Source organism: Podarcis filfolensis, assembly GCF_964270895.1.
Source record: "Podarcis filfolensis genome assembly, chromosome: 7".
NCBI classification, from domain to species: Eukaryota; Metazoa; Chordata; class Lepidosauria; order Squamata; family Lacertidae; genus Podarcis; species Podarcis filfolensis.
This window is the reverse complement of record NC_139603.1, coordinates 88,353,124-88,377,416: the sequence shown is the minus strand read 5'-3', so window position 1 is coordinate 88,377,416 and position 24,293 is coordinate 88,353,124. Positions and strand designations below refer to the sequence as shown.

General features: G+C 45.6%; 1 protein-coding gene and 1 long non-coding RNA gene across 5 annotated transcripts; both read right to left on the bottom strand.

Annotated features, from left to right (window-relative positions):
• Window positions 1-1,569: 1,569 nt before the first annotated feature.
• Window positions 1,570-24,199, bottom strand: EEF1D (eukaryotic translation elongation factor 1 delta). 4 transcript variants are annotated; one of them, XM_083622027.1, is made up of 10 exons: window positions 24,053-24,172; window positions 21,217-22,475; window positions 19,374-19,497; window positions 15,052-15,123; window positions 9,381-9,452; window positions 7,102-7,201; window positions 6,787-6,890; window positions 5,198-5,467; window positions 3,185-3,379; window positions 1,570-1,661 (listed from the first exon to the last, which is right to left on the bottom strand). In XM_083622027.1, the coding sequence occupies exons 2-10, from the start codon at window positions 22,473-22,475 to the stop codon at window positions 1,623-1,625; spliced, it is 2,235 nt and encodes a 744-aa protein (XP_083478153.1). In that variant the 5' UTR covers window positions 24,053-24,172; the 3' UTR covers window positions 1,570-1,622. The 4 variants fall into 4 exon arrangements, with proteins under 4 accessions (XP_083478153.1, XP_083478154.1, XP_083478155.1 ...); XM_083622028.1 differs by lacking the exon at window positions 9,381-9,452 and having other exon boundaries at window positions 24,053-24,199; XM_083622029.1 differs by lacking the exon at window positions 15,052-15,123 and having other exon boundaries at window positions 24,053-24,170.
• LOC310766299 lies at window positions 9,810-12,059 on the bottom strand. The gene is made up of 2 exons (XR_014550034.1): window positions 11,923-12,059; window positions 9,810-11,116 (listed from the first exon to the last, which is right to left on the bottom strand). It is a non-coding gene; the product is annotated as an uncharacterized lncRNA (long non-coding RNA).
• Window positions 24,200-24,293: the final 94 nt, after the last annotated feature.

Sequence of the window (24,293 nt, the reverse complement as noted above, 5' to 3'; positions counted from 1 at the left end):
TGCAGCGTCTTCTAAAGCCTGTGTCGCAGATTTATGCTGCACCAAGGACCGGAGTTCGCCTGGCACACTGGCCGGTGGGCTGGAGCCAGCTGGGGGCCTGCCAATTGCCCCCATTTCCTTGGATGCATGCTTAGTCCTTACAAGAGCGAGCTTTCCCCTCCAACACCCCAATAAGGCAGCAGAGCACACAATGGCTTAATGCAAACTAGCCTACTGCAACATAAAATTTAGGGATGGGGTATGGGGCAGATTCCGTAACGGTGTCCTCCCCTGGCTTGAAGCTGGCTTGTTTTGAAACTGCTCAGAGTTCTTCGAAGTCACAGAAACAGAGTTGAAAGGGACCCGGGGGGGGGGTCATTTAGTCCAACCCCCTGCAACACGGAAATCTCAACTAAAGAATTCATGACAGATGTCTATCCAACCTCTGCTTGAAAACGTCCAAAGGAGGAGGGTCCACCCGCTCTTGTGAGAATCTGTTCCACTGTAGAACTGCTCTTACTGTCAGAAAGTTCTGCCCTAGAGTTGGGTTGGAATCTCCTTTCTCATAACTTAATCCACTGGATCGAGGCCTACCTTCTGGAGCAGGAGAAAACAAGCTTGCTCCACCCTCCATAGGACAGCCCTTTAGATATCTGAAGAAGCCCATCATACCTGGTTCAAGCAGCCAAGACTGTGAAACCAAGACATTGCAGCTCTTCCACTGCCTGCATTAGAAGAGGTCGTCGGGGTTACTTTGCTCATCCCCACTTGGGCAGGTTGTGCAGACATTTAAGTTAGCCTGACATGTAAACTGGACCTACAGACCAAGCCAAGTTCTTCCAATCAGTAGAAAAGCATGGGAGCCACCTTGGTGTGCAGACCAACATTCCCTTTCCAGTTTAACTCCACCCTAAGGAGGATTTTGTGCAACTGTTAACCTCATACAGAGGATCTCCCCCTTCTGGACAATCTGTCTCCTTGCACTTATGTTCCTTCTCGCTCAATAACTAACCGATGTTTAAAGCTAAGGCAGGCATAGGCAAACCCGCCCTCCAGATGTTTTGGGACTACAACTCCCATCATCCTTAGCTAACAGGATAAGTGGTCAGGGATGATGGGAATTGTAGTCCCAAAACATCTGGAGGGCCAAGTATGCCTATGCCTGACCTTTTCACATGTACAACTGCTGTTCGGTACCTCCCATCCTATTCTGTGCATTTGATAGTGTGTGGTTGCACACGCACACACACTAAATCCACAAATTTCCATTATATCCGGAAGCAAACGAACTGTGTCCTCTATAACAAGAGAATGCAAACCACCCCTACGTTACGCAGCTGTTGTCCATGTGGCCGGGGAGGCGTGCACGGACAATGCTGCAGGAACATCTTCAGTACAAGGTCATCTGAAATGAACTTTATTTGCACAAGAAACATAACAGGACCAGCGCCTTTCTCTCCAGGCAGTGCCCATTTAAGTTCAACCGCCTCCAAAACAAGAGAGGCGCCCTGGAGGAGAGCTGAAAAAGGCTGGTCCCTCTGATCAGCAGCAACTCCTACAACAGAAAAGAAAGATGCCCTCACACAGCACTGCTCTCCAACTCTTGACCTTTTATTAGCTTTAGAAAGTGTAAAGGTTTGCCATTAGATCTTGTTGAAAGCAGCTATGTCAACACTCTGCACCTGGAAGACATAAGGGAGAAAAATGAAGTGAGAAGAGTTTTTGCATTGTCAGGCCAAAAATAAATGAATCCCAAGACTGGCCTAAGCGAAGGGGTTGTGTGTGCAAACCACAGACTCTGAAATCTGATCCAGGCATCGTTTGAAAACCCTAACCCTCATGATAATTAAGAAGGAGGTGTGATGTATGTTGAAGGCATGGAAACCTAATGGGACTCTCAAGCACAGCTGCTGGAATAAGAGGGACTCAGCTTCAGTGACCTATGCAGATCACATTCTGGTACATAAGCAGCTACATAGAATGAGAGCCAGAGTGGTGTAGTGGTTAAGAGCGGTGGACTCGTAATCTGGTGAACCGGGTTCGATTCTCCACTCTTCCACATGAAGCTGCTGGGTGACCTTGGGCTAGTCACACTTCTCTGAAGTCTCTCAGCCCCACTCACCTCACAGAGTGTTTGTTGTGGGGGAGGAAGGGAAGGGAGATTGTGAGTCGCTTTGAGACTCCTTAAGGTAGTGATAAAGCGGGATATCAAATCCAAATCCAAAGAATCTGTCTGTTTGTCTGTCTATCTAATTTCTGCGAGAAGTTTTGTACAAGTTCTACTAATGTGACTACACTAGGCCTTAGTAAAACGCTTTGCATCAGCGTTTTTAAGGTTAAGGTTAAAAACCCACGGGGATGCATGCCTGTTGTACATAAACCCTTGAGAGCACAAGACAATAACCTCTTAGCAGGCAAATGCTCAATTACCAATACTACTTTCACCAACACATGGTCCCCTCCAGATGTTTTGGATCACAGCCACCATCAGTCCGAAACATATGAAGGGTATATACCAGGTTGGCAAAGTGAACATGGCAGACTTGCCCCTGGGACGAAGCAAGCAGCAGATGGTATAAGAGCTGAGAGAACACACCAGCAAGACCTAAGCTCAATGCGCAAATATAAGCCTCTGGCACTGCCAACAGCCTCAACACAAGCTTTTAAAGTCTGGGGCTGAACTGAATGTTCTAAAAGTTTGAGCACAAAGATGGGCTTTTCAGGAGACTCAAAAGCTCTTGCCAAAAGCCTAATTTTTTGCACTAGTTTCTTGCTAATGTAGTCCTAATCAAGGGTCTGCATTATTCCTAGTCACTCAAGGCATCTGGGAGTGGGAATTAGAAGGATGCCAGGACAGTGTGTGTTTCTCTCTGCAGCACCCTCCCTGGTAAAAAAAAGCAAAACCCCAAAAGCTCTCTCCCTCCAAAATTAGCTTGGGATGTTCATGGAATTCCACCTCTTCCACAATTGCTTTGGATCAGCTCCAATATAGTCAATATGATCTTGTTAAGAGTCCTGCACAACTTGGACAAAGAATCATAGAATTGGAAGGGACCCCAAGGGCTCATTTAGTCCAACCCCCCAGCAATGCAGGAATCTCAGCTAAAGCATCCATGACGGATGGCTATCCATCTCTACGATACAGAATTACACCACCATGGGCTGGGCAACTGGGCCAGAGAAATAGCCCTCCGTGGGAACTTACGTAATCTTCAAACTTGGTGATCTCCTCCTCCAGTATATCTGTCCCAACTTTGTCATCTTCCACCACACACTGGATCTGGAGTTTATTGATGCCATAACCCACTGGGACCAGTTTGGAGGCTCCCCAAACCAGACCATCCATCTGGACAGATCTGACACATTCCTCCATCTTGGCCATGTCCGTCTCATCGTCCCACTGAAGGAGGGAAAGGAGAGGGGGAAATGGGAGTTAGCAACGCAATCAGTAAGGAAAATGCAGGAGCCAAGGGAGTACAGTTGACACAAGGCAGTGCAAGATTGCTTGAAGGAATAAAAGACTTCCCAGAGATTATCCAAAAGTAAATCTGTGAAATGGAGAAGCCATACACGACTGTAAATTAGCTTACCAGCATTGCTGAGAAATAAAATCTAGTTAGCAATTTTATGAAACTTTAGATCTTCCCTTTCACCTGTTTTCAAGCTAATCCACTGAGCTCTTTTTTTGCCAAATGTAACATACCCCCCAAACCTTTCCTTAATCATGTGCCAATCAAGTGTCTGCCATGAACAACAACAACAACAACAACAAAAACAACAACAACAACAACAACAACAACAACAAATAAAAAATTTATACTCTGCCCATCTGGCTGGGTTTCTCCAGCCACTCTGGGCGGCTTCCAACAAAATATTAAAATACAGTGGTCTGTTAAACATTAAAAGCTTCCCTAAACTTGTACAATCAAGTTCCAGCCCAAAGCAAATTCAATGGAGAGTACAGTGATGATTGGGCTGCAAGGTTCACTTGGGAGGTTTGCAGTGCAAAAATTATTAGATAATTGCCATTTCAATATGTTATGCTGCAGCAAGAAGATGACCTCTTGAGTCGGTACCTTCTACAGTGTAGAACGCATCTCTGCCTTGTGGAGGTACCCTGATGCTAAAACAGATAGAACAGGTTGTAAAAACGCTGGGTGCTATTTTGACACTGTTTTTTCTCCAAAGAATCTTAGGGCAGCAAACAGGGCAATCTTGCCCCGCTCTTCTCATCCTCACCTGCCTTCTTGTGAGGTGGGTTAGCTCAAAAGATGGAGACTGGCCCAAAGTCGTAACAAGTTTTGTGACTGGGATTTGAAGGTGAAACTACAGCACACCAACTCCCTCATATCAGCATGTTTCTGTCTAGTGGTTCCTCTTATTTTTGTACAGTGGTAGCTCAGGTTACATACGCTTCAGGTTACAGACTCCGCTAACCCAGAAATAGTGCTTCAAGTTAAGAACAGAAATCGTGCTCCAGCAGCACGGCGGCAGCAGGAGACCCCATTAGCTAAAGTGGTGCTTCAGGTTAAGAACAGTTTCAGGTTAAGTATGGACCTCCGGAACGAATTAAGTACTTAACCTGAGGTACCACTGTATTTGAGTATCTGACATACCCATAACGCAGGTTCTAAGCATTACACAGAAAGACAAAAGAGAGCTGAGAACCCAATTACTGCTGCAATACGTTTTTGCTACGTATTCATCCTATGCTTTGGTATTAAGCATTTTGTGAGCTAAGTGCCCTGAATCTGATACAAAGCCAGGCGTTTTTAGTTTGTCAGAAAAGTCTTAGCGGATGCCAAATTTGGAGTTAGGCAGGAAGCCCAAACCAGCAAACACTAGGAACCCTATTAAGCAACGCCCATTAACCACGGCCTAGTACTCCAAGGCAGCACTACATCAGTCTTGAGAGCTCATTATCTGTTTCGTCCAAACTTCAGGACACTCAGTTCTGCATCTACAATCAAGTGCTGAGAACATGGAATGCTCATAGCTCTCCTCGTATTTGTTCCAGCACCCCAGAAGACTGCAGAGACAGGGTGAGAGACAGAGAGAAAAGGGGCAGAGACAACACACTCAGAGCTTCAGGGCTAAGGTGGAGAGTTCTTTATGAACACGCAATTCACACAAGATACATTTTACCAGTTGAGTGGAGCACCTGAAGTTATCCCCATGACACTGACTCACTGGCAGAAGGGTAAAAAAAGGAGCTTACTGGCTTGACATCCAAGAGGATGGAAGACTTGGCAATCAGGCCAGGTTTCTTGGACTTCTTCTCTGCATACTGCTTGAGCCGCTCTTCCCGAACTCTGGCAGCTTCCTGGTCTTCCTCCTCCTCGTCACTACCAAACAGGTCGATGTCGTCATCGTCCTCGTCTGCAGCTGCCGCGGCAGACTCTGCTTTCCTTGTAGACGAAGCAGAAGGCAGCTCAACTTTCCTTGATAAATGGGTCAGCGGTTCCACCTTTTTCATGGGAGTGACATGCTTCAAGGAGACACCAAAATAAATCTTGCATCAAGGGAAAGTGAAAAGCAAATGCGAAAAGGGAGGGGAGGTAATCACTAGGAGCGGAGGAACTCTGGTCACAGGCAAAGGACCGGGAGACGTGTGAGAGGGTGGGTTTTCGGCGCCAGCCAATAAGCAAGCACAAATTTGACCCATGGGGCACAATCCATCATGTTACCCTGTGGGAGTCCCATTGAAATGAACAGAAGTAATAATAATAATAATAATAATAATAATAATAATAATAATAATAATAATATATTATTTATACCACGCCCATCTGGCTGGGTTTCCCCAGCCACTCTGGGCAGCTTCCAACAGAATATTAAAATACAATAGTCTATTAAACATAAAAAGCTTCCCTAAACAGGGCTGCCTTCAGATGTCTTCTAAAAGTCAGGTAGTTGTTTTTCTCTTTGACATCTGGTGGGAGGGCGTTCCAAAGGGCGGGTGCCACCACCGAGAAGGCCCTCTGCCTGGTTCCCTGTAACTTAGCTTCTCACAGTGAGGGAACCGCCAGAAGGTCCTTGGAACTGGACCTCAGTGTCAGGGCTGAACAATGGGGGTGGAGATGCTCCTTCAGGTCTACTGGGCCGAGGCCATTTAGGGCTTTAAAGGTCAGCACCAACACTTTGAATTGTGCTTGGAAACATACAAAGATGAGCAGAAACACCAAAATGGATTGTGATTCGTGACAATTACGGGGAGAGGGCTGTCATTTGGGCTTTCCACCCCGGAGTGCTGTTGTGCTCTGATCCTGTGGGGGGGTTTCCCATGGGCACCTGGCTGGCAACCATGAGAAAAGGATGCTGAACTAAATGGGTCTTTGGGATAACTCAGCAGGGATCTTCTAATGTAGACAGTAAATTATCACAGCCCAGGCCAGTGCAAGAGGTAAACTTAAAATGAAAGTTTTTACTTGGTCACTCCCACGCACAGATTAAGGGAATAGTTTTCAAAGTAAAACACATTTTCTGGGAAACCCTGGCACTCGTTAATGAGAAGGTTGTTAACAGCTGAAGATGAAGTGCCCACCGTTGCCAATTTCCTCCTGCAACAAAGCTCTCCAATAACAAACAAATGACATTACCCCATAGATAAGGAACTTGTTCCACCTTTCTACCACACAAAGATCTGGCTGAGACTATGTACTTCTCCATGGGGCTTAAATAAAAATAAAAACACCCTGCAGACGTTTCCCCAACCCCACTGCCGCCACTCCCCCAAAACCCCCCCAGAGTTCCTGTCCACAACTGGATGAAATATACAATGGCATGTTCCTTGAGAAATGGTTTTACCTGTGTTGGTGGTGGCGGTGAAGGGTGATGAGAGGTAGATGATTTTTCCAGAAGACTCAGGCGGTTCTCAAGTCTGGAGATGGCGAGCTGAAGGTCTGTAACCACTGGAGAATGGGAGGGGGGGTAGAGAACACTGAATGAATGGGATCAAAATTGACAGCATGGGGCATTTTGCTTTCCTTCCTGCCAGTTACTGTATTAGCATCAGCAGAATGCTGGCGGAAGTCAACACACAGACTCCTCCTTCTGAACAAGAGAATGTGAAGATTTTACCGGCACGTCAGTTGCAAGTCATAATCTGGTTTTGCCACTCACCACAACGAAGGTTTTGATTCTCTGCCTCCAGGGTCGCGATCCTGGTGACCAGCTCACTTTGGTCCCCAGCCGGTCCTGCTGCAGAGGTGCTGCTCACACTCTGAAAAAAGAGACAGACAGTATGGAGAAGGGTGAGGCCGTCGGTTGCCGACACATCAGACAAGAGAGACGCTCTATCGTAACAGAGCCATAGCGACAGGAGAGAAATGGATGGGGGAAGCCTTGAAGTGAGCAACAGGGACCAAGCTTTTTCACACAGAAGGTGCAAGACAAATAGCACATGGCCTGAGCCCCGTGATGGAAACTGTGGTGTACACAGTTCCTCAACTCCTGAATATGTGCTCCTGTGGGGCTTTCAGGCAATTCAGAACAAAACATAGCTGTCAAATAGTCCCTGCTATGCGGTACCTCCTAATATCTTAATTACGATAATATTTGCATGGCATGTGTATGAATGGCTCTAAAGGGGGGATATGTGTATGGCATGCATCTCTTTTTAAGGGGGAGGTAACCCTGCAGAACATGATCAGTATTCTGTTCTTAAGTTTGCACCATCATGCAAGGCAAATAATGCGAATACCTATCCTACTCAGGGATGGGAGACCATTTTTATTTTTTTAACAAGACTGGGACAGATGGCTCCAGTTCTTCTCAAGAGAACTTGGCCAGGATCCAAGGCGCCGTGAGCCTAAAAGGACTGGAGGCACTTTCCTGTCCTAAACTGTTGGTGTTTTGCAAGCAGTCCTCCACTTTGCATGGACAACTGTGTTTGAAACGGGGAGTTTCAAAAGCAAACAGGAACGTTGAACAAACAACAGATAAGCATCAGAAATCATAGGGGGTTTGTACAAGCCCCCTGTGAGAGCTTCAGCCAGTTCCTTGTACCAGAGAATCTTATGACTGGGATCTAATCACAACTATGGCAGCTTATAGCTTATAAGGGTTCTAGAAAGGTGGGTTAGGGAATACTATTTTCAGTTATTCTGCTGCTTAAGTAGTATAGATGTTTTTAAAAACTACCAGTAGATTTAACTTCATCAGTATGCGGATGATACCCAGCTCTACCTCTCTTTTAAATCAGAACCAGTGAGGGCGGTGAAGGTCCTGTGTGAGTGTCTGGAAGCGGTTGGAGGATGGATGGCGGCTAACAGATTGAGGTTGAATCCTGACAAGACAGAAGTACTGTTTTGGGGGGACAGGAGGCGGGCAGGTGTGGAGGATTCCCTGGTCCTGAATGGGGTAACTGTGCCCCTGAAGGACCAGGTGCGCAGCCTGGGAGTCATTTTGGACTCACAGCTGTCCATGGAGGCACAGGTCAAATCTGTGTCCAGGGCAGCTGTTTACCAGCTCCATCTGGTACGTAGGCTGAGACCCTATCTGCCTGCGGACTGTCTCGCCAGAGTGGTGCATGCTCTGGTTATCTCCCGCTTGGACTACTGCAATGCACTCTACGTGGGGCTACCTTTGAAGGTGACTCGGAAACTACAACTAATCCAGGATGCGGCAGCTAGACTGGTGACTGGGGGCGGCCGCCGAGACCATATAACACCGGTCTTGAAAGACCTACATTGGCTCCCAGTACGTTTCCGAGCACAATTCAAAGTGTTGGTGCTGACCTTTAAAGCCCTAAACGGCCTCGGTCCAGTATACCTGAAGGAGCGTCTCCACCCCCATCACTCTGCCCGGACGCTGAGGTCCAGCGCCGAGGGCCTTCTGGAGGTTCCCTCATTGCGAGAAGCAAAGCTACAGGAAACCAGGCAGAGGGCCTTCTCGGTAGTGGCGCCCGCCCTGTGGAACGCCCTTCCAGCAGATGTCAAAGCGATAAACAACTACCTGCCATTCAGAAGACATCTTAAGGCAGCCCTGTTCAGGGAAGTTTTTAACGTGTGATATTTTACTGTATTTTTGGTTTTTATGGAAGCCGCCCAGAGTGGCTGGGGAGGCCCAGCCAGATGGGCGGGGTATAAATAATAAATTATTATTATTATTATTATTATTATTATTATTATTATTATTATTATAACTTAAAAATTAGAATATAGGTTTCTCTTTCCCTACTTGAGAAGCCAGTCCTGAAGGATAACTGAACATAACTGTGTGGATATTTTCCACAAGCACAACTATGTATAACTAGACCATTAAACGGCACTGAATTTGCAAAGCAGCACAATGACAGGGTGGGGAACAGGCAGAGGAAGGGCCTTACGCAGGAGCAAGGACTGACCCTGGCAGACAAACAAACAGGTTGTTGTGCTCCCCCCGCCCCCAAAGCGACTTACAGTCGCGCGACCTGACTGCTTCTTGCGACGTGCTGGAGGGGCTTCGTGGGGGTTTTGCAAAACTGTCTTGAGCTGGAAAGGGCAAGAGTATTTTACGGTAAAAAAAAAATACACGGTTTACTCTGGTCACTCATGCAGATGTGGGCAGCTAAGCAGAGCAGTCAAACCCACACGCAGGAAAACATGCCTAGGTAAGAAAAGTTAAGTAAAATCAATATTCTGAGAGTAAGACAGTAACCTGGGGTGCATTTTTTAAAATTAGTTTAAGCCTCAAAGTTCTGTTCTTTTCAACTAGGGCCAGGGCACAGATTTGGTCTTGTTTGTCTAAGCAGAGATAGCAAATCCTACCATTCCAGCCCTAAAAAAGCTGCTCACACTGTCAACTTGTCCCGACATGGAAATGGCAGAAATAGCTTAGCAGAGAAAGTTCTGTGATAAACAGTTAAGGCAACTTGCAATTTAGCCAAAGACACGGCAACTGGAATGCCATTAGGCTTAACAGAACAGCCAGTATTATTTCAGACACAAACACGTGAAAACAATCCATACACATTTTAAGTCCCTCATTTAAAGTCCCTAGGTAACCTCAGCCAGGAGGTAAGAGAACTAGTCAAGAAACTGAACGTGGAAGTAGGTGGAGAATTCTTGTGGTGGAGGGAGGAATGGTGATGGGGAAAAATCCCCAGAGGTTATTTATGGGGAATGATGCTGTATAACTTTTTCATATGTGATTTGGAGTCTGAGGTGAGCAGCGTGTAGTCACATTCGCAAGTGACGGTTTTCACTACCTGTTTATACCATAGATTCCTAGAATGATTCTTAAATTTTGCACCACTGGCACCATCTCCATGTATGCCACAACTCCTCCTACCTTTGTCTGATGTTGCATATTATGACAATGGTGAAGGGCCAAAGGTCAGTGGTAGAATACATGCTTTGAATGCAGAAGGTTCCAGGTTCAACCTTCCACAACTCCAGATAGGACTGGGAATGTCTCCTAACTGAAATCCTGGAGAGCTGCAGTCGGGATGGAACAATGTTCTGACTTGATATATGGCAGCTTTCTATTTCCCAGATGAAAATGTCCTCTCTTTTCGGCATTAAATTTTTATTTGTGGTTCTGTTGCAGTTTTTTTTTTTTTGCCTTGCAACTTGCCTCTCCATCTCTTAGTAGTGTCATAGCTCTGCATTTTGTATCTGCCATTCCTTGAATTATTAAAATAAATTGATCATCAGCTCCATTTGTAGCCTGGTTATTTTTTATTTTTAAACATGCTGTAACCGACCCTCCTAATCAAAATGAGTTCATGTTACACTTAGCACTAGGCCTAAGTCACCAAAATTTGTTTATTCCTCTAAAAAAAAACCCACTTAGGAAGTTTGGTGTGCTGTAGCTGGAACGTTTGGGACAGCACAATTAAATCAATTCAGAGAACAAGTTGTGGAAGAACAAGTTTTGGAAGCCCATCAGGATAATCAGTCCTTCCCTTTAATGAGCAGGGGAAGAATGGCAAATTGCTTTAAAAATAAGAGTATTACAGCAGCCAGAGAAATCAAATGCACAACAAAGAAGAAAAACACACCCACAAAACTCTTACGCTGTGCTCACAAACCACCACCACAAATCCCCTTCTCTTCCCCTGGAGAAGCCTGCAGCACTGATCTAGGCAATTTTAACAGACAGCCTTGGTCAATCTGGTACCCTCCGCATTTGGTGGTAGCCTGGCCACCAAAGCCTAACACTGGAGATTAGTTCAAGGCAATGCAAAAGAAACAGGATGGGAAATCCTTTTTAAAATTGTCAAATATTTAGTGGTCTATAAATCTTCCAAACAAATGCTTTAATAGGAACCCCACAGCTTTAATGAGCTAAAGGACCTACAATTACCAATTTATTTATTTTTTAAGCAGGGATGTCTTACTGTTTCAGATATTGAATTCTACCATATGCAATTAAGGCCAAACTATCTCCTAGACCAGGGCTTTTTTCCAGCCGGAACTTGCTTAGTTCCAGCATCTCTCAGGTGGGCGTCATTGCCATTCTAAGAGAATGAGGGAGGTGTTCATGGTGAGTTCTGGCATCTTTTTTTCCAGAAAAACAGCACTGCCTAGACCAATTATCTTGACCCACTTTGGCCGGGATAAGGCCAGGGACTAGGGCTGAAATGATCTACTGAAGATCTTTCACCGCCAGATTAACACACATACTTGCCAGCAGGCTTTTATGGGACTCCTCTGGTGCCTGGACAAGACTGTTTGTCCAGCCTTTCTCAGCCTGTGGGTCCCCAGATGTTGTTGAACTACAACTCCCATCACCCCTAGCTAGCAAGGCCAGAGCTCAGGGATGATGGGAGTTGTAGTCCAACAACATCTGGGGACCCACTGGCTGCTTCCTAACTTTGTTTGTTCCTGCTTCCTAACTTTGTAACTGGAAACTGTTTTGTAATTTTACGTTTTGACTATTGCCTGCCCTGGTTTCACTATGCAATGATGAGACAGAGTAAAATATTGCAAATAAAAATGAGCCTGAACTAGCCTGAACCTTTTTTTATTAGCCTAAGGGGCTAGCAATTTGTGTCTCCATGCTGGCTGCAGTGAATCACTGTAGAAAGAGAGGATGGTTGCCCCTTAGCAGGCTTAGGGGGGGGAGAGAGAGAGAGAGAGAGAGAGAGAGAGAGAGAGAGAAAGAAAGAATACTGCCTCCTACCAAACAGGCCTTCGTTTTCTGCAAGTCAGCATGGAAATCAACCAAGAATGGAGAGATCCATTCCTTCTGCACAGTGGCGTAGCGTGGGGGGTGCAGGGGGGCCCGGCCGCACCGGGCGCAACATCTGGGGGGGGGGCGCGCTCGCACTCGCAGCTCTCTGCCCCTACCTGGCTCACTCACTCTCCACGGGTTAGGGGGCGCAAATTACTTGCCTTGCCCCGGGTGCTGACAACCCACGCTACGCCACTGCTTCTGCACCAGCTTACTCACTCACCTGTGTGGGACTCCTAACCCCCTATAGGCACCAGGCAAGTTGTTAAATACAAGGCTGTCTTACTATCCAAGAGTACTGAATCCAGTACACATAGTGTGGGGCTGAATTTAAGAGGCATGGAAACAGGCAAGAAGATGCCCAAGGGCAGGCATAGGCAAACTCGGCCCTCCAGATGTTTTGGGACTACAACTCCCATGATCCCTAGCTAACAGGACCAGTGGTCAGGGATGATGGGAACTGTAGTCCCAAGACACCTGGAGGGCCGATTTTGCCTGTGCCTGCCCAAGGGAGTCACTTTTTGTTCTCTCTTCTCTGCTTCAGCCATGCAAAGTCAAAGAGTGTCAAATCAAACCCACCGTGAGGGACCCCACCTGTTCATCAACTTAAGACACGTACCCATTTAATACGCCACACATGCAGAAAATAGGAAGCGCTGCAGCTGAACAGAACAAAGCAAAAAATAGCCATTATTTGAAACAGAGAGACCATGCAAATGCAAAATGGAAAGAGATGCTGCGTCTTGACGCAAATGGCTTTTTTATTCTGCTTATGCCGCACGTCTACTTGCCAAGCAACCAAGTGTTATCCAGAGCCATCCAGGCATAATTCAAAGTCAAAACTGCCCTGGGCTCCTTCGGCAGGAAGGGCAGGATGCAAATTCAGTCAATAAATAAAACCCTTCACTGGCTCAAATTAACACACCCAAGATTAATTGTTAATGCAAGCATGAAATCAAGCAAGAAAGATGCCCTTTTGTTTTCAAAAGGAAGCCATGCAAATGAATGGAAGTTCCCAGCTAAATGCAAGAAGATGAGGCAAATTTCTTTTGTCTTTTTTGTAAGTCTCCAAGGTGTGTCCTTGAAAGTGAAGGATCTTCTCGCAGCACCCCAAACCCCACATTCTTCTGCTTCACATCTAACACTCATGAGTCACTTCAGCTCACTCCTCTGCTGCAGCCTCTCTTAACCTGAAGCTATTCGCTTATTTTGGACTACAACTTCCATCAGCCCCAGGCAGCACAGCTTCATTTTCTCAATTTGCTGTGGCTAATAGAAAGCAGACACATGCCACGCAGGGCCACCAACGACTGCTTTACTATATGCCCTCTCCTGCAAATAAGATTTTCTGGCTTCTTCAGAAAAAATCTAATCTTTTTTAAGATACATAAGCTAAAACAGAAGACGTATCCTAATGACTACTGCCCGAAAGCAGAGGGCAGCATTATGAAGCGCTAGAGTCAACGAGGCTCAGAAAAATATATATACAAAGGGAAAGAGGAGCTTTTTCTGTCCACCTATGAGGGCTTTTTTCATTTTCCCAACAAAGATTGGAAATCTGGGGGGAAAACTCTTATGCTGAGTTATAGATGATGCATTTTATGTACTTAAAGCAGCAAAGTAAATTTTGGTTTAATATGCAATACATATTTTGCACAAAAATTTCCGGGAGAGGGGGAGGAACCACAGTTCCGCCCCCCACGATGGCTTCAAATTTTCTGGAAACTGTAAATCTACACTATGCAGTCTAGCTATGCTCCATAGCCGAGGTCACAGTTAACACGGACAGTTACTTCAGTTCAACAGCCGCTCCTAAAAACAACTCCAGGTCTCACTCAGGAGCTGAAGTGGCGGCTTTACTTTGCACGCATCTAAGAATGTGGGTGAGGGCTACTTTCTTTCTTTAAAAAAAATCACCTGGGGAAGAATCTGGGATATTGTTTGCCTGCTTTACTGAACAAGATTCTCCTTATGGGAAACTATAGAGGACATGCATACTAAACACCAAACTGAGGTTTGCCTTCCTGATGCAAACTGCATACGATCCAGTTCTATTGCTGAAGCTAAGGAATTTGGATAGCCTGGGAACCTGTGCAAATGACTCCAAGCTCCCCAGGAGGAACAGCAATGTGATTGCTAAAGAAAGTCAACTGCCTTTGTTTAGGTGAACCCAGGCTAAGCTACTGCTGCAGCATTCAGAGTTAAAATTCACTGCCAAACCAGCTCACCGGAGGCAGAATGTGCAAATACAATTTCTCTGCATATATCTTAATGGAAACTGGGTCAAGAAATTCACTGTTCAGCTCATAAATGCCCCTGCTGACAGGTCAACTGCTGTCCCTAAAGTGCTATGTTAGTGTGAAGCTAAGCACAGAACAGAAACAGAGGAAGGTGCATGCAATTTATTTTGCCAGATCAGATGGGGTGGCGGAATGCATGCTTGAATCACCCATCACGTTATAAGCTCCCAACCACCAATGTATGTCAAGAAGCTAGAGTAGAACTGACATACAAGAACATATCACAAGGCTGGATTCAAGGCTGCCACCTATCGTCTGAAATGGCACCCCAGCAAAAGCTGCGCCCTATGACTGCTCCCAAGCGCATGCTCTGGTTCTGAATTATGAGCTGATGGAATGCCACACAGCAATTCCACTTTGGGTTAGTCTGCGGATGCAATCTGGCTAGAGCAAGCAGGATATGTCACAAATAGGATGCCATGATATGACAGAGCTCATTCCACCTCATCCATCCCCCTCTGACTTATGGTAAGAAAAGCGACACACGCACAGGCTCTGGGGGGGGGGGGATCAATCACAGTAGGAGCAGGGGGAGTTATATCTGTGAGATATGCCATAGCTAGGAAAAATGAATGCAGTTAGCCAGCTGGTGAGAGAGCGCCCAGGTACTCACTCCGGCCAGCGACTTCTGGATATTCTCCCTGGCTCTGGCAATGTCGCGTAGGATCGTGCTGGCTCCGTTCTCCTGCAAACAGTGCAGAAAGAACCAAGTGTTTGGTTTTTTGTTTGGTTTTTTTTTTGTTCTTTTTAAAAAGGCACAAACAGATACAGGAGAAATTACTGAGGGTGGATCACATGAAAGAAGGGAAAGTGTTTTTACTGTGTACGAGAGCAGTCAGCCATTGAAAAAAATTAGTGAGAGTAAAAATCCATCCATGGAATCAAACAACTATGTTGTCAGCAGCTATATCCAGACTGTTTTCTGGAATAGCTGCAGGATAGGATCCAGGCAGCAGCCACCGGGACGCTCCAAATTCCCACCAACTTTTGCATCAGAGAAGCGGGTGTAGCTATTCATGACACAGCCATACCTAAATCAGTATCTGGGTCAGTGACCCTATTCCCCATAGAAAGTGCACATGCAGACTTTGAATTGACAAAAGTGTTTTTTATACTGCTGCTACCCACCCTATGCAAATAGAGTGGGTTTACAGACACGATCAATTTCTTACATCAAAGGCAGGGCAGCCGCATATCCTGAACTGAGACTTGCATTCTTTGGTCTAGATCAGTGTTTCTCAAACTTGGGTCTCCAGCTGTTGTTGGACTACAACTCCCATGATCCCTAGCTTGCAGGACCAGTGGTCAGGGTTGATGGGAGTTGTAGTCCAACAACTGCTGGAGACCCAAGTTTGACAAACACTGGCCTAGATTATGAAATTTGAATATACTGGTTTTGAACAAGATTCTGCTCTTAAGCGCCAGGCTTTCAAAAAAGCTGGCATCTCCCCAAGAATGATGGTGACAGAATTGGAAACATGGTGGAGATGGCAAGCATACCTGGGCTAGATGTATAACATGATAAGGAAGCCATGAGATGGGGGGCAGAGTTGGGCCAAGCACTGATGCCACAGCTGCTGGCAAACCAGGTCCCCTCTCATCTGAGCCTTTCTCCAGCAACTGGTCATGTGTTAGCAAGCGCCTCTCAACCATTGTGACTAGAAACTTTTTAGGTGATTTTTTTCAGGATACCAAATTCTGTGTGGGGTACTCCAATCTACACTTCAGAACCTTGAACATAAATTTCCTCATGCTGACCTGATGCTGGGTTTAACTTTAATCTAGACTGTATCTTCTGGCATAACAACTGCTGTTAAATCATGAAAGCTGTGCTGTTCTAATGGTGGCAATCACACTGTCTAGGCCATGCATCTGAAGCCCTCCACACAAACTAAGCTGAGATTAGTATGCATCAGATCCTACACGAACGTTTCCCCAAACCTTTGACACATGTGGCACAGGTTTAAACAAAAAAAAAATGGACACACACTTCAGTCTTATACCCCCAAAAAACAGAATCACAGAATCAAATAACTGTCAAGTTATTTGCAATGCAGGGAGATGTGTAGTTTCTCAACCAGTTCTTTAGAACTGTGGGACAGCCAAGTCTATGCTGTTTTCTGTCCATTCAGTTAGGGTTCAGGGATGGGACAGAACTTTCTGGCCAACGTTGGGTGTTCTAGGATTCCCCTGTGACTAGTGATAGTGCAAGCTGTGTCAAAGAATCTGTGTTTGGAATGGTGAATACTGAAGGCACACTTCAGTCTCTCTTGTGCCACTGCTGGGCAGCCCCTGATGTGTTAAAAAAAGCCCCAAAAGAAAACAGGGCCCTGGAAAGGACCAGTCTGATCCTTCCTGGCAAGAGCCAGCATCCTTCTAAACTGTCATGTTCTCTTTCTTACTTCGCCAAATCTTTATTAGACATTACAAGTATAGGCCATCACACTGTCATGTTCTCAAGATGTAGGAAAGTCAGCCTATTTAAAGAAGACGCTTATCAATTTCATTGCCCTAATGAATGTCGGTCTCGTTTGCTTCAAGTTCCTTACTAACTAACAAAGCAGCTTGGAGAATAAGCCCTGGGAGACTGAATACTTAGAAGCTGATGCTTCTGGATATGACGCAAACTTCACTTGATCTCCTGCTTACCAGAGAAAAGAGAGCCCTCTGCTTCACTCACAGCCTGCCCCTCTGAGAGCCTGTACCATGTGCACAATTGCTCACCGGTGAGCATTTCTAGTTCCTACAATCATGTAACTACTGAAGGCAGCACAACTGTACTTGAACAGGTACAGCATCTACCATCCAGGCAATTATTTTAAAAAAGCCCTGCAGATTTCAACCATCTTTCAGTTTTGCATTTTTACATATTTGTGGGGGCCCAGTCACTACATTAAGTGTTTCCACCCTAACCTGGACGAATTTGCAGAAATTCAGTTGACACCGCGGCAAATCTTTGTGCTGCTGCTGAGTCAGAAATTTAATTTCGTTTTGGTCTAATCTGGAGACTTTCACTCTATTACCCTTAGGGAGGGGTCTATATAAACTTTTCTATTACCCTTAGGGAGGGGCCTATATAAACTAGCAAGAAAAGAGAGGGGAAATGTCTTGCATGTACAGACACAGTGGGTTTTAGATGAGCTTCCACAGATAAAAGAAGTTGCAGGTTGTGAGGAAGAGGGGAGTATGCCGGTGTCCAACAAATGCTGTTCATAACAGCTGGCAAACGTTCATAAGAAAGAACATGTAAGAATTTCCTTCACCTTCTCCCTTCCTTACAAGCCATCTTCTATAACAGAATCAACAGCAACCTCTATGGAACCTGTTCATAGTCACAAAACTTTGCTCCCTGCTACACAGCTGTTTTCTTGCAGCCTGGAAAACCTTATCAACACTACTGAATCCTGCCTCTCATCTCCATTATTCAATGCCAAGGAGGCAATGCTGTTCCTACTCTGTCCTTTCAGAGTAACCTGGACTATTGGGAAACAGCTTAAATCAGTCAGTGGCTGCATTCAGATGGAACACTAAAGCATGGTTTAGCACAGGAGTGGGAAACCTCTGGTCCACAGGCCAAATCTAGACCACCAGGCCTCCCCATTTGGCCTGCAAGATCATTTTCCTGCAATCACACTCACCTGCCCCACACCAAACATCCTATGTGACATCAGGTATGGGGCAGACAGGCACGGCCGGATTCCATTCCCCTCTCACCAGCTGATGTGCGGAGTGTTCAGTCTTGTTTAGTCTGGGTGCACAAAAGAGAATTGTAGATCTGGGCCACCAGGCCAAAAATGTCCCCCATCCCTTGTTTAGTAATATGGGAATGTGTCATAACAGGCCTTTCCAGCCCTTCACCTACAAAGGAGAAAATCTGAAGCATTTGTTTTCTCTTTGTAACAAACTACAGATGGTTAAACTGGGATTATCAAACCACGATCAGATCCTGGTTTGCCGCTATTTGGACAAGCCAGTTGCATATATTTGGGGGCGGGGGGGGGGGGGGAGGAGAGAACTGTGCTTTGTCACAAAGCACAACTGGAAGAGTAAAGTTTTCTCCCCTTGCACACAAAGGAAGTGGGAAGAGAAGGAGAACATGAGAGACCAAACCTCACCATGGTGAGGCCTCATATCGTTAAGTCATACGTTAGCACTGCACCCGAATGCAGCTAATATGGCTTCCTTTTCCTTTTCAAATAGCTCAAAATTTTATTTTAATGCACACTGTTCTACCCTAGCCAGCACTCTCAAGGACAAACATTTAGAAGTGCAAAGAATGCAAGGTTCGAGGGGCAAGGGGTAATGAATGTGGAATGGAGCTAAGCTGGAAATTACCTGCTTGGCAATCACTACCTCTTGTAGTACTCAAACTACAGCACCTGTACAGTAGCTGAGGAGCTCTTCTTCCCTGGAAATGCACCAGGGAAAGGAGAATTTGCCCTCTCAAAGCAGTGCATCCCCACTGGGTAATAACATGTTTTGGATTCACTTGTACCATAGAGTGGGGTGGGGAGCAGGGCGATTGTTCTGCAACTAAAGGCAAAAGCCCAGTACTTGACAAGGAGATGATAGGCAGGAAGAGAATTTTAAGACGTCTGGTGCTCCAAGAATAATGTGAGAGGCACTCTACGTAGGGTATTGTTTCATAGATCCTACAGGTACCAAGCAATATATCAGTTACTTGGTGGTGGTCAGGAACTAGCAGGAGGTGGCTGTTGCCTTCAAGCCCCGTTTATAGGCTTCCCACAGACATCTGATTAGCAGGAGGCTAGGCAAAGGCTAGGAAAGCTCATCTGATGTTCAGTAGGTGGTGAGATTGTTAATGGAAATGACTTCATACAGGTATGCAGAGAGCCCCCACCATATTGCTACCTGCTCCAGAAGGATTGTGCCATGCAAGCTGCCTGTTTCCCCTGGACAGTATTTGCATCTTACCTGCTGGCAGGAGGGGCTAGCAGCCGGACCGTTCTTCTGTTCATAGTATCTCTTCTCAGCATCATCATATTTGAACTTGTCAAACCAGATCTTTTCATGCATGAGGAAGCTGGCGGCCATGTTTCTGAAAAGAGGGGGAGACTAAATAAATACCTAGAAATATTTCAGGTCAACGGTTAGGGCCAGCTTAGTCAAACATCATCTCCCTCTTCCATCCCACTGGGCCGCATCCCACTGATCCTCCCTACCCAAGATGGGAAGGCTTGTGTAAATGGGACCAATTAGGAACCTACTGCTCTGTCACTTGGTTGCCTGTTCAGTCCTTTTGACATTGCAAGATAAGCAAGCATTCTTTAAAAAACCAGTTCAACTACCCTGAGACAAGACACGTGAAAATCCACACAGTCCAACCAACAGCTAAGAATATTTTTTCTCAATATGCTCATGTTCAAACAACCCTTTCCTGACATTGCCTTTCTAGGAGGGCTAGGCAGAGTTCCTTTGCCCAGACAGGAGGGTAGCTATGACACCAGCTCTATGGACCCCTGAATAAGCCACCAAAATAATTCTAGGTAAATGATTTTAAGTAGCACTTCAACACTTATGGGCAAAAAAAGGGAGTGTTGTGGAGCCACATTAACAAACGTCCACCAATGGACACAGCATAGACCTGCAAAGCCAAGCACCAGGGCAAAGTTTACTAAAGAGCAAAACATCCCATCCCTTTTGTGGAGGCCTTCCTTCTAGTACACAGTGGTTTGGTAAACTGGCCAAAAGGGAAGCATAACATTAAATTGGTGTCTAGATGGGAAATAGGGGCTTTCATAAACAGAGGTGAGAATTTTGCATGTGGCAGTGGAATTCAAAACTAAGGGAGGTTCACTGCATGGCAGGAGAGACTACATGGTTACTATCGGGCAGGGTGACACAGAAAAGGATCACAGGATAGAAGAATTTAAGTGAAGAGGGAAAGGGGAGAACCTGACAAGAAACATCAGATTTTGCAATATGCTATATGCTATTGAGAAACACTTAAACTGCAGGGAAAAGCAGAGCCAACAAAAAGAAGAACCTTTCAGAGGTATCTGTTTGGTTCATTCCATTCACATAAACGTCCCAAACCTTTCCAGATCAGTCCAAAACCACCAAAGCCATAGCCACCACTCAGCATACCTTCAAGTGACAACAATCCTTTGCTAAGAAGCACTTTAGGGTATAGTTCCAGCTTAATACGGCCAGGGTTTGAGACAGCCAGAAAGGGTCAGATACAGTATCTGGGAAGGTCATATTTTTAAAAAAGCTTTTCCATATCTGACAAAAGCAAAAGCTCCCACAAATTAGGCACATGAGAAATAGATGTGACCTGTGTATATAAAATTATGTAGAACTTCTTAATGCTCTACATGTGTGTGTGTGTGTGTGTGTGTGTGTGTGTGTGTGTATTCAAGCAAACTGCTCTTCTGATGCATGTCAGTTGGAAGGTTTTTGCATGAGGAGCAGGGTGCTAATCCCCTAAAAGTAATAATAACACAGAGATAGTAAATCCTGTTTCAGATGCCTCCCCTGAACAAGTTAACAGACTCTGCAAAAGTAATGGGAATAATTTATAAGCTTAAATAGTACAGAGCAGCACTACCAGCAACTGAGAAGGACAAATCATAAAACCATTCCCTTCCTCCTTCTAACCTGGGCAGGCCCAATTAACATGGATGTCTATTATGGCCTGCTTACATCTTTCTACAGTGGGACGCAACACATTTCAACGTTTTACATACAGAAGCTCTTCCACACTATCCTGGCCCATTAGGTTTGGGAATGTTACCCCAGAACAAGCGTTTCCTACTTAGCGTGAGACTCTGGTGCGCTTGAAGCGAGAGCAGCTGGCTGCGATGGCTTTGCTAACATCGTTTCGGGCATTATGACGCTCTCCTGCTTGCTTGCCAGCTTGGAGGCTTTGGAGATGTAGTACTGCGCCTCAGCACTGTCGTAGGTGGGTTTGCTGAGCCACGCAGACTCGCTGTCCTTGTGCATGAAATACCAGGTGGCTGGTGAGAGTGCAGAATCTGGAGGTGCCGTTGCAGAGATGTTGTTGTTCCCCCTCTTGCCCGCTGCTGCCTGCTTCCCTGTGCTACGGCCCTTTTTTTCCTTCCGGCTCCTCTTGGAAGACTCTGGGCGCCCACACTCCTGCAACCTCACCTTCCCCGGAGGGTGCCCATCAAACATGTTTGTGTAGAAGCATCTCTCTGCGTCATCGTAGATAGGCTTTTCCAGCCAGACCTCCGAGATCAGCGCCTGCAAACTCGACACCTGAGGCTTGCCGTTCACCGGCTGGATCAAAGTATCAGGCAGATTTGGGGACGCACCGGTATCTACGATGACATCCGCAGGCTGGGCTGGTGTTGAAGGAGTAGGCAGTGCAGTCACATAGCCTTCATCTGGTGTTAGTCCACTACTGCCGTGCAATGTCGTGGATGAGAGGTCCAGGGTCTGTGGTAGAGCCACCAACTGGGATTTTTCGACAAACAGCTTCTCAGCGTCGTCAAAGTTGAACTTGTTGACCCAAACATCCTGGATGATGTGGTGGCAGGCCATCAGGCTGCCATGGGCACAGTGCAAGGCAGCCAGGTTTCTCTGTGGCCTCGTATCTCCTTGGAAGACCTCTGCCTCTGACCAGGGCACCAGCGCAGACTGCTCAGCGGCCGGGAGCCCCTCAGAAGCCTCCTGCAACAACATTTCGGCAAGCTTCTTCCTGTAAGCTGATTCCGCCCGGTCAAAGAGAGGTTTGTCAAACCAGACACGGTCAGCCAGTAACCCGGCCAGGACAAAGTCCACTTTGGGGTCTAAAGGCTTGCGTTTGGGGGAGCACTTCCTTTTCTTTTGCTTCTTCCTGCTTCCTGTCCTCCACAGGTTTCCCTTCACCTCTTCCTCCACAGGGTCCTCCTCGTGGCAGAAGCCGTTCACCGCCACCACCTCTTGACAGGCCCCGGCAGCGGAAGCCGCTAAGGTTGCTTCTCGCTCATAGTGAAGCCTCTCTGCCTCATCATACTTGTGCTTGTCCACCCAGACTTTTTCCGCTGGATAAAGCAGCTTCCTTGTCCTCATCTTCCAAACGGGGAGGCAGCATTAAGAAATAAGCACAGTAATATAGTTGCAAGGGGAAAAAACCTAAGAAATACTAATGGCATGCAGTTAGGTTCTATTCATTTCAAGACCTCAGGTTCTACTACCTACATATATGCAGAGCCCTAGTTAAAATCCAATGCTAGTCATACCCAAGAGATGATCGACTGAAATTAACGGACATGACTGGCTTGGATCAACTGATTTCAGTTAGTTGACTCCTGAGTAAAACACAGCCGGATATAACCCAATGGTGTTTTGAGTGCGTAAGTGTTTCGTGCTCTATTCACAGCTTGAATTACTCAATTTTCAAAGCTGCTCAAAATAAGCTGCTCTAGAAGGCTCTGCCTCCCCAAACTGCATTTCATAGGCCAAAATTGCTTTGTTGTTACACAATGGCGGGAAAAGTAGATTTATTTGATGCAGCATAAATTTAGTTCCGTATCTTGGGATGCAGACCAGAGCCAGTAAGAGCAATGAAATGATCTGGTTTGCACCCTCTGTCTTCCAGTGCACATCATGTTCACTGGAATATACAGTGGTATCTCGGTTTTTTAACATCTCAGAAGTCAAACATTTCAGCTTTCAAACGCCAAAAACCCAGAAGTAACTGCTTCGGTTTTCGAACGCTTTTCGGAAGCCGAATATGCCACGCGGCTTCCATATTGAGTTTTCCGGACATAAATACTTCTGGAAATGCATGCTTTGGTTTTTGAATGTTTCGGAAGTTGAACAGTCTTCCAGAATGGATTACGTTCAAAGACCGAGGTACCACCACATAGGACATCATCACACACAATGGCAGAGGCAAAGTAGATCAAGTAATTGACATATTTTGGATTGGAATTTGTGGGTTAGGCAGTATTAGCCCTCCCAGAGCCAAAAAAGGGCTTTTCAAAGTTCACAGACTGTCTAGCAGATGTTGGCCAAGTCTCTCAAAATTAGCAAATCAATTTCACTGTTCATTTGTAGGCTGGGACCAACATACGCATTGTGGATGGTCTTTTATTCATGAGGCTCAAATGATAAAACTTATTATCTAAACCAAAATTATCAGTCACATTGCTATATATCCAAGCAGCATCAGTTATTAAAATGTAAATGAGCACTGTTTAGGACTTCATACTCCTTTTGCAAGAGATGTCAGAATATGAACAAATGAATCAGTAGCAACTGTCCAACAACTCCAAAGGGAGTAACTGACTTCAGATTTAGAATATCAGAGTGTGCAGCTGATGATCATAATCCAATCTACATCTCATGAAAGCCCTACTGAGGTTAAAGTTTGGTTCAAAGCAGTGATTGGTGTGATTTGTGCCCATATTTATGCTATTAATGAAATCCAAACTTTTGAAATTTACCATGTGGTTTAAAATCTGTGCTCTTGGTACAGTATTCAATATTGGGTCTATCACTGTGGACAATTTTGTGAATGTGTAATTCTTGTGTAAGTGAAATAACTTGAAAGACACATCAAAACTGGACACCCCCCCCAAAAAAGATCATTTTAAAAATGAGCTTTCTATTTCTTGAAAAGCATACTAAATTTCCCTACTTACTATTGGTGACTTGAAATGGAATGCTTGCTCTAAAAAAAAATGGAAATTTTTACTTCTTAGAAGTCCAGCCCTGACCCCATTGAAAAAAAGTTCATATCAAGATGTTGAAAAGCTGGGAGCTGTATGGACTTGGTCAAGGGAGTCTCCTTTGTGTAAAATCTCTAGGGCATTGTGACTAGTAAACGGCAATGACATCACAATGCCATCTCAGGGGATGAAAGGTAGTGACTGATGGGAGTAA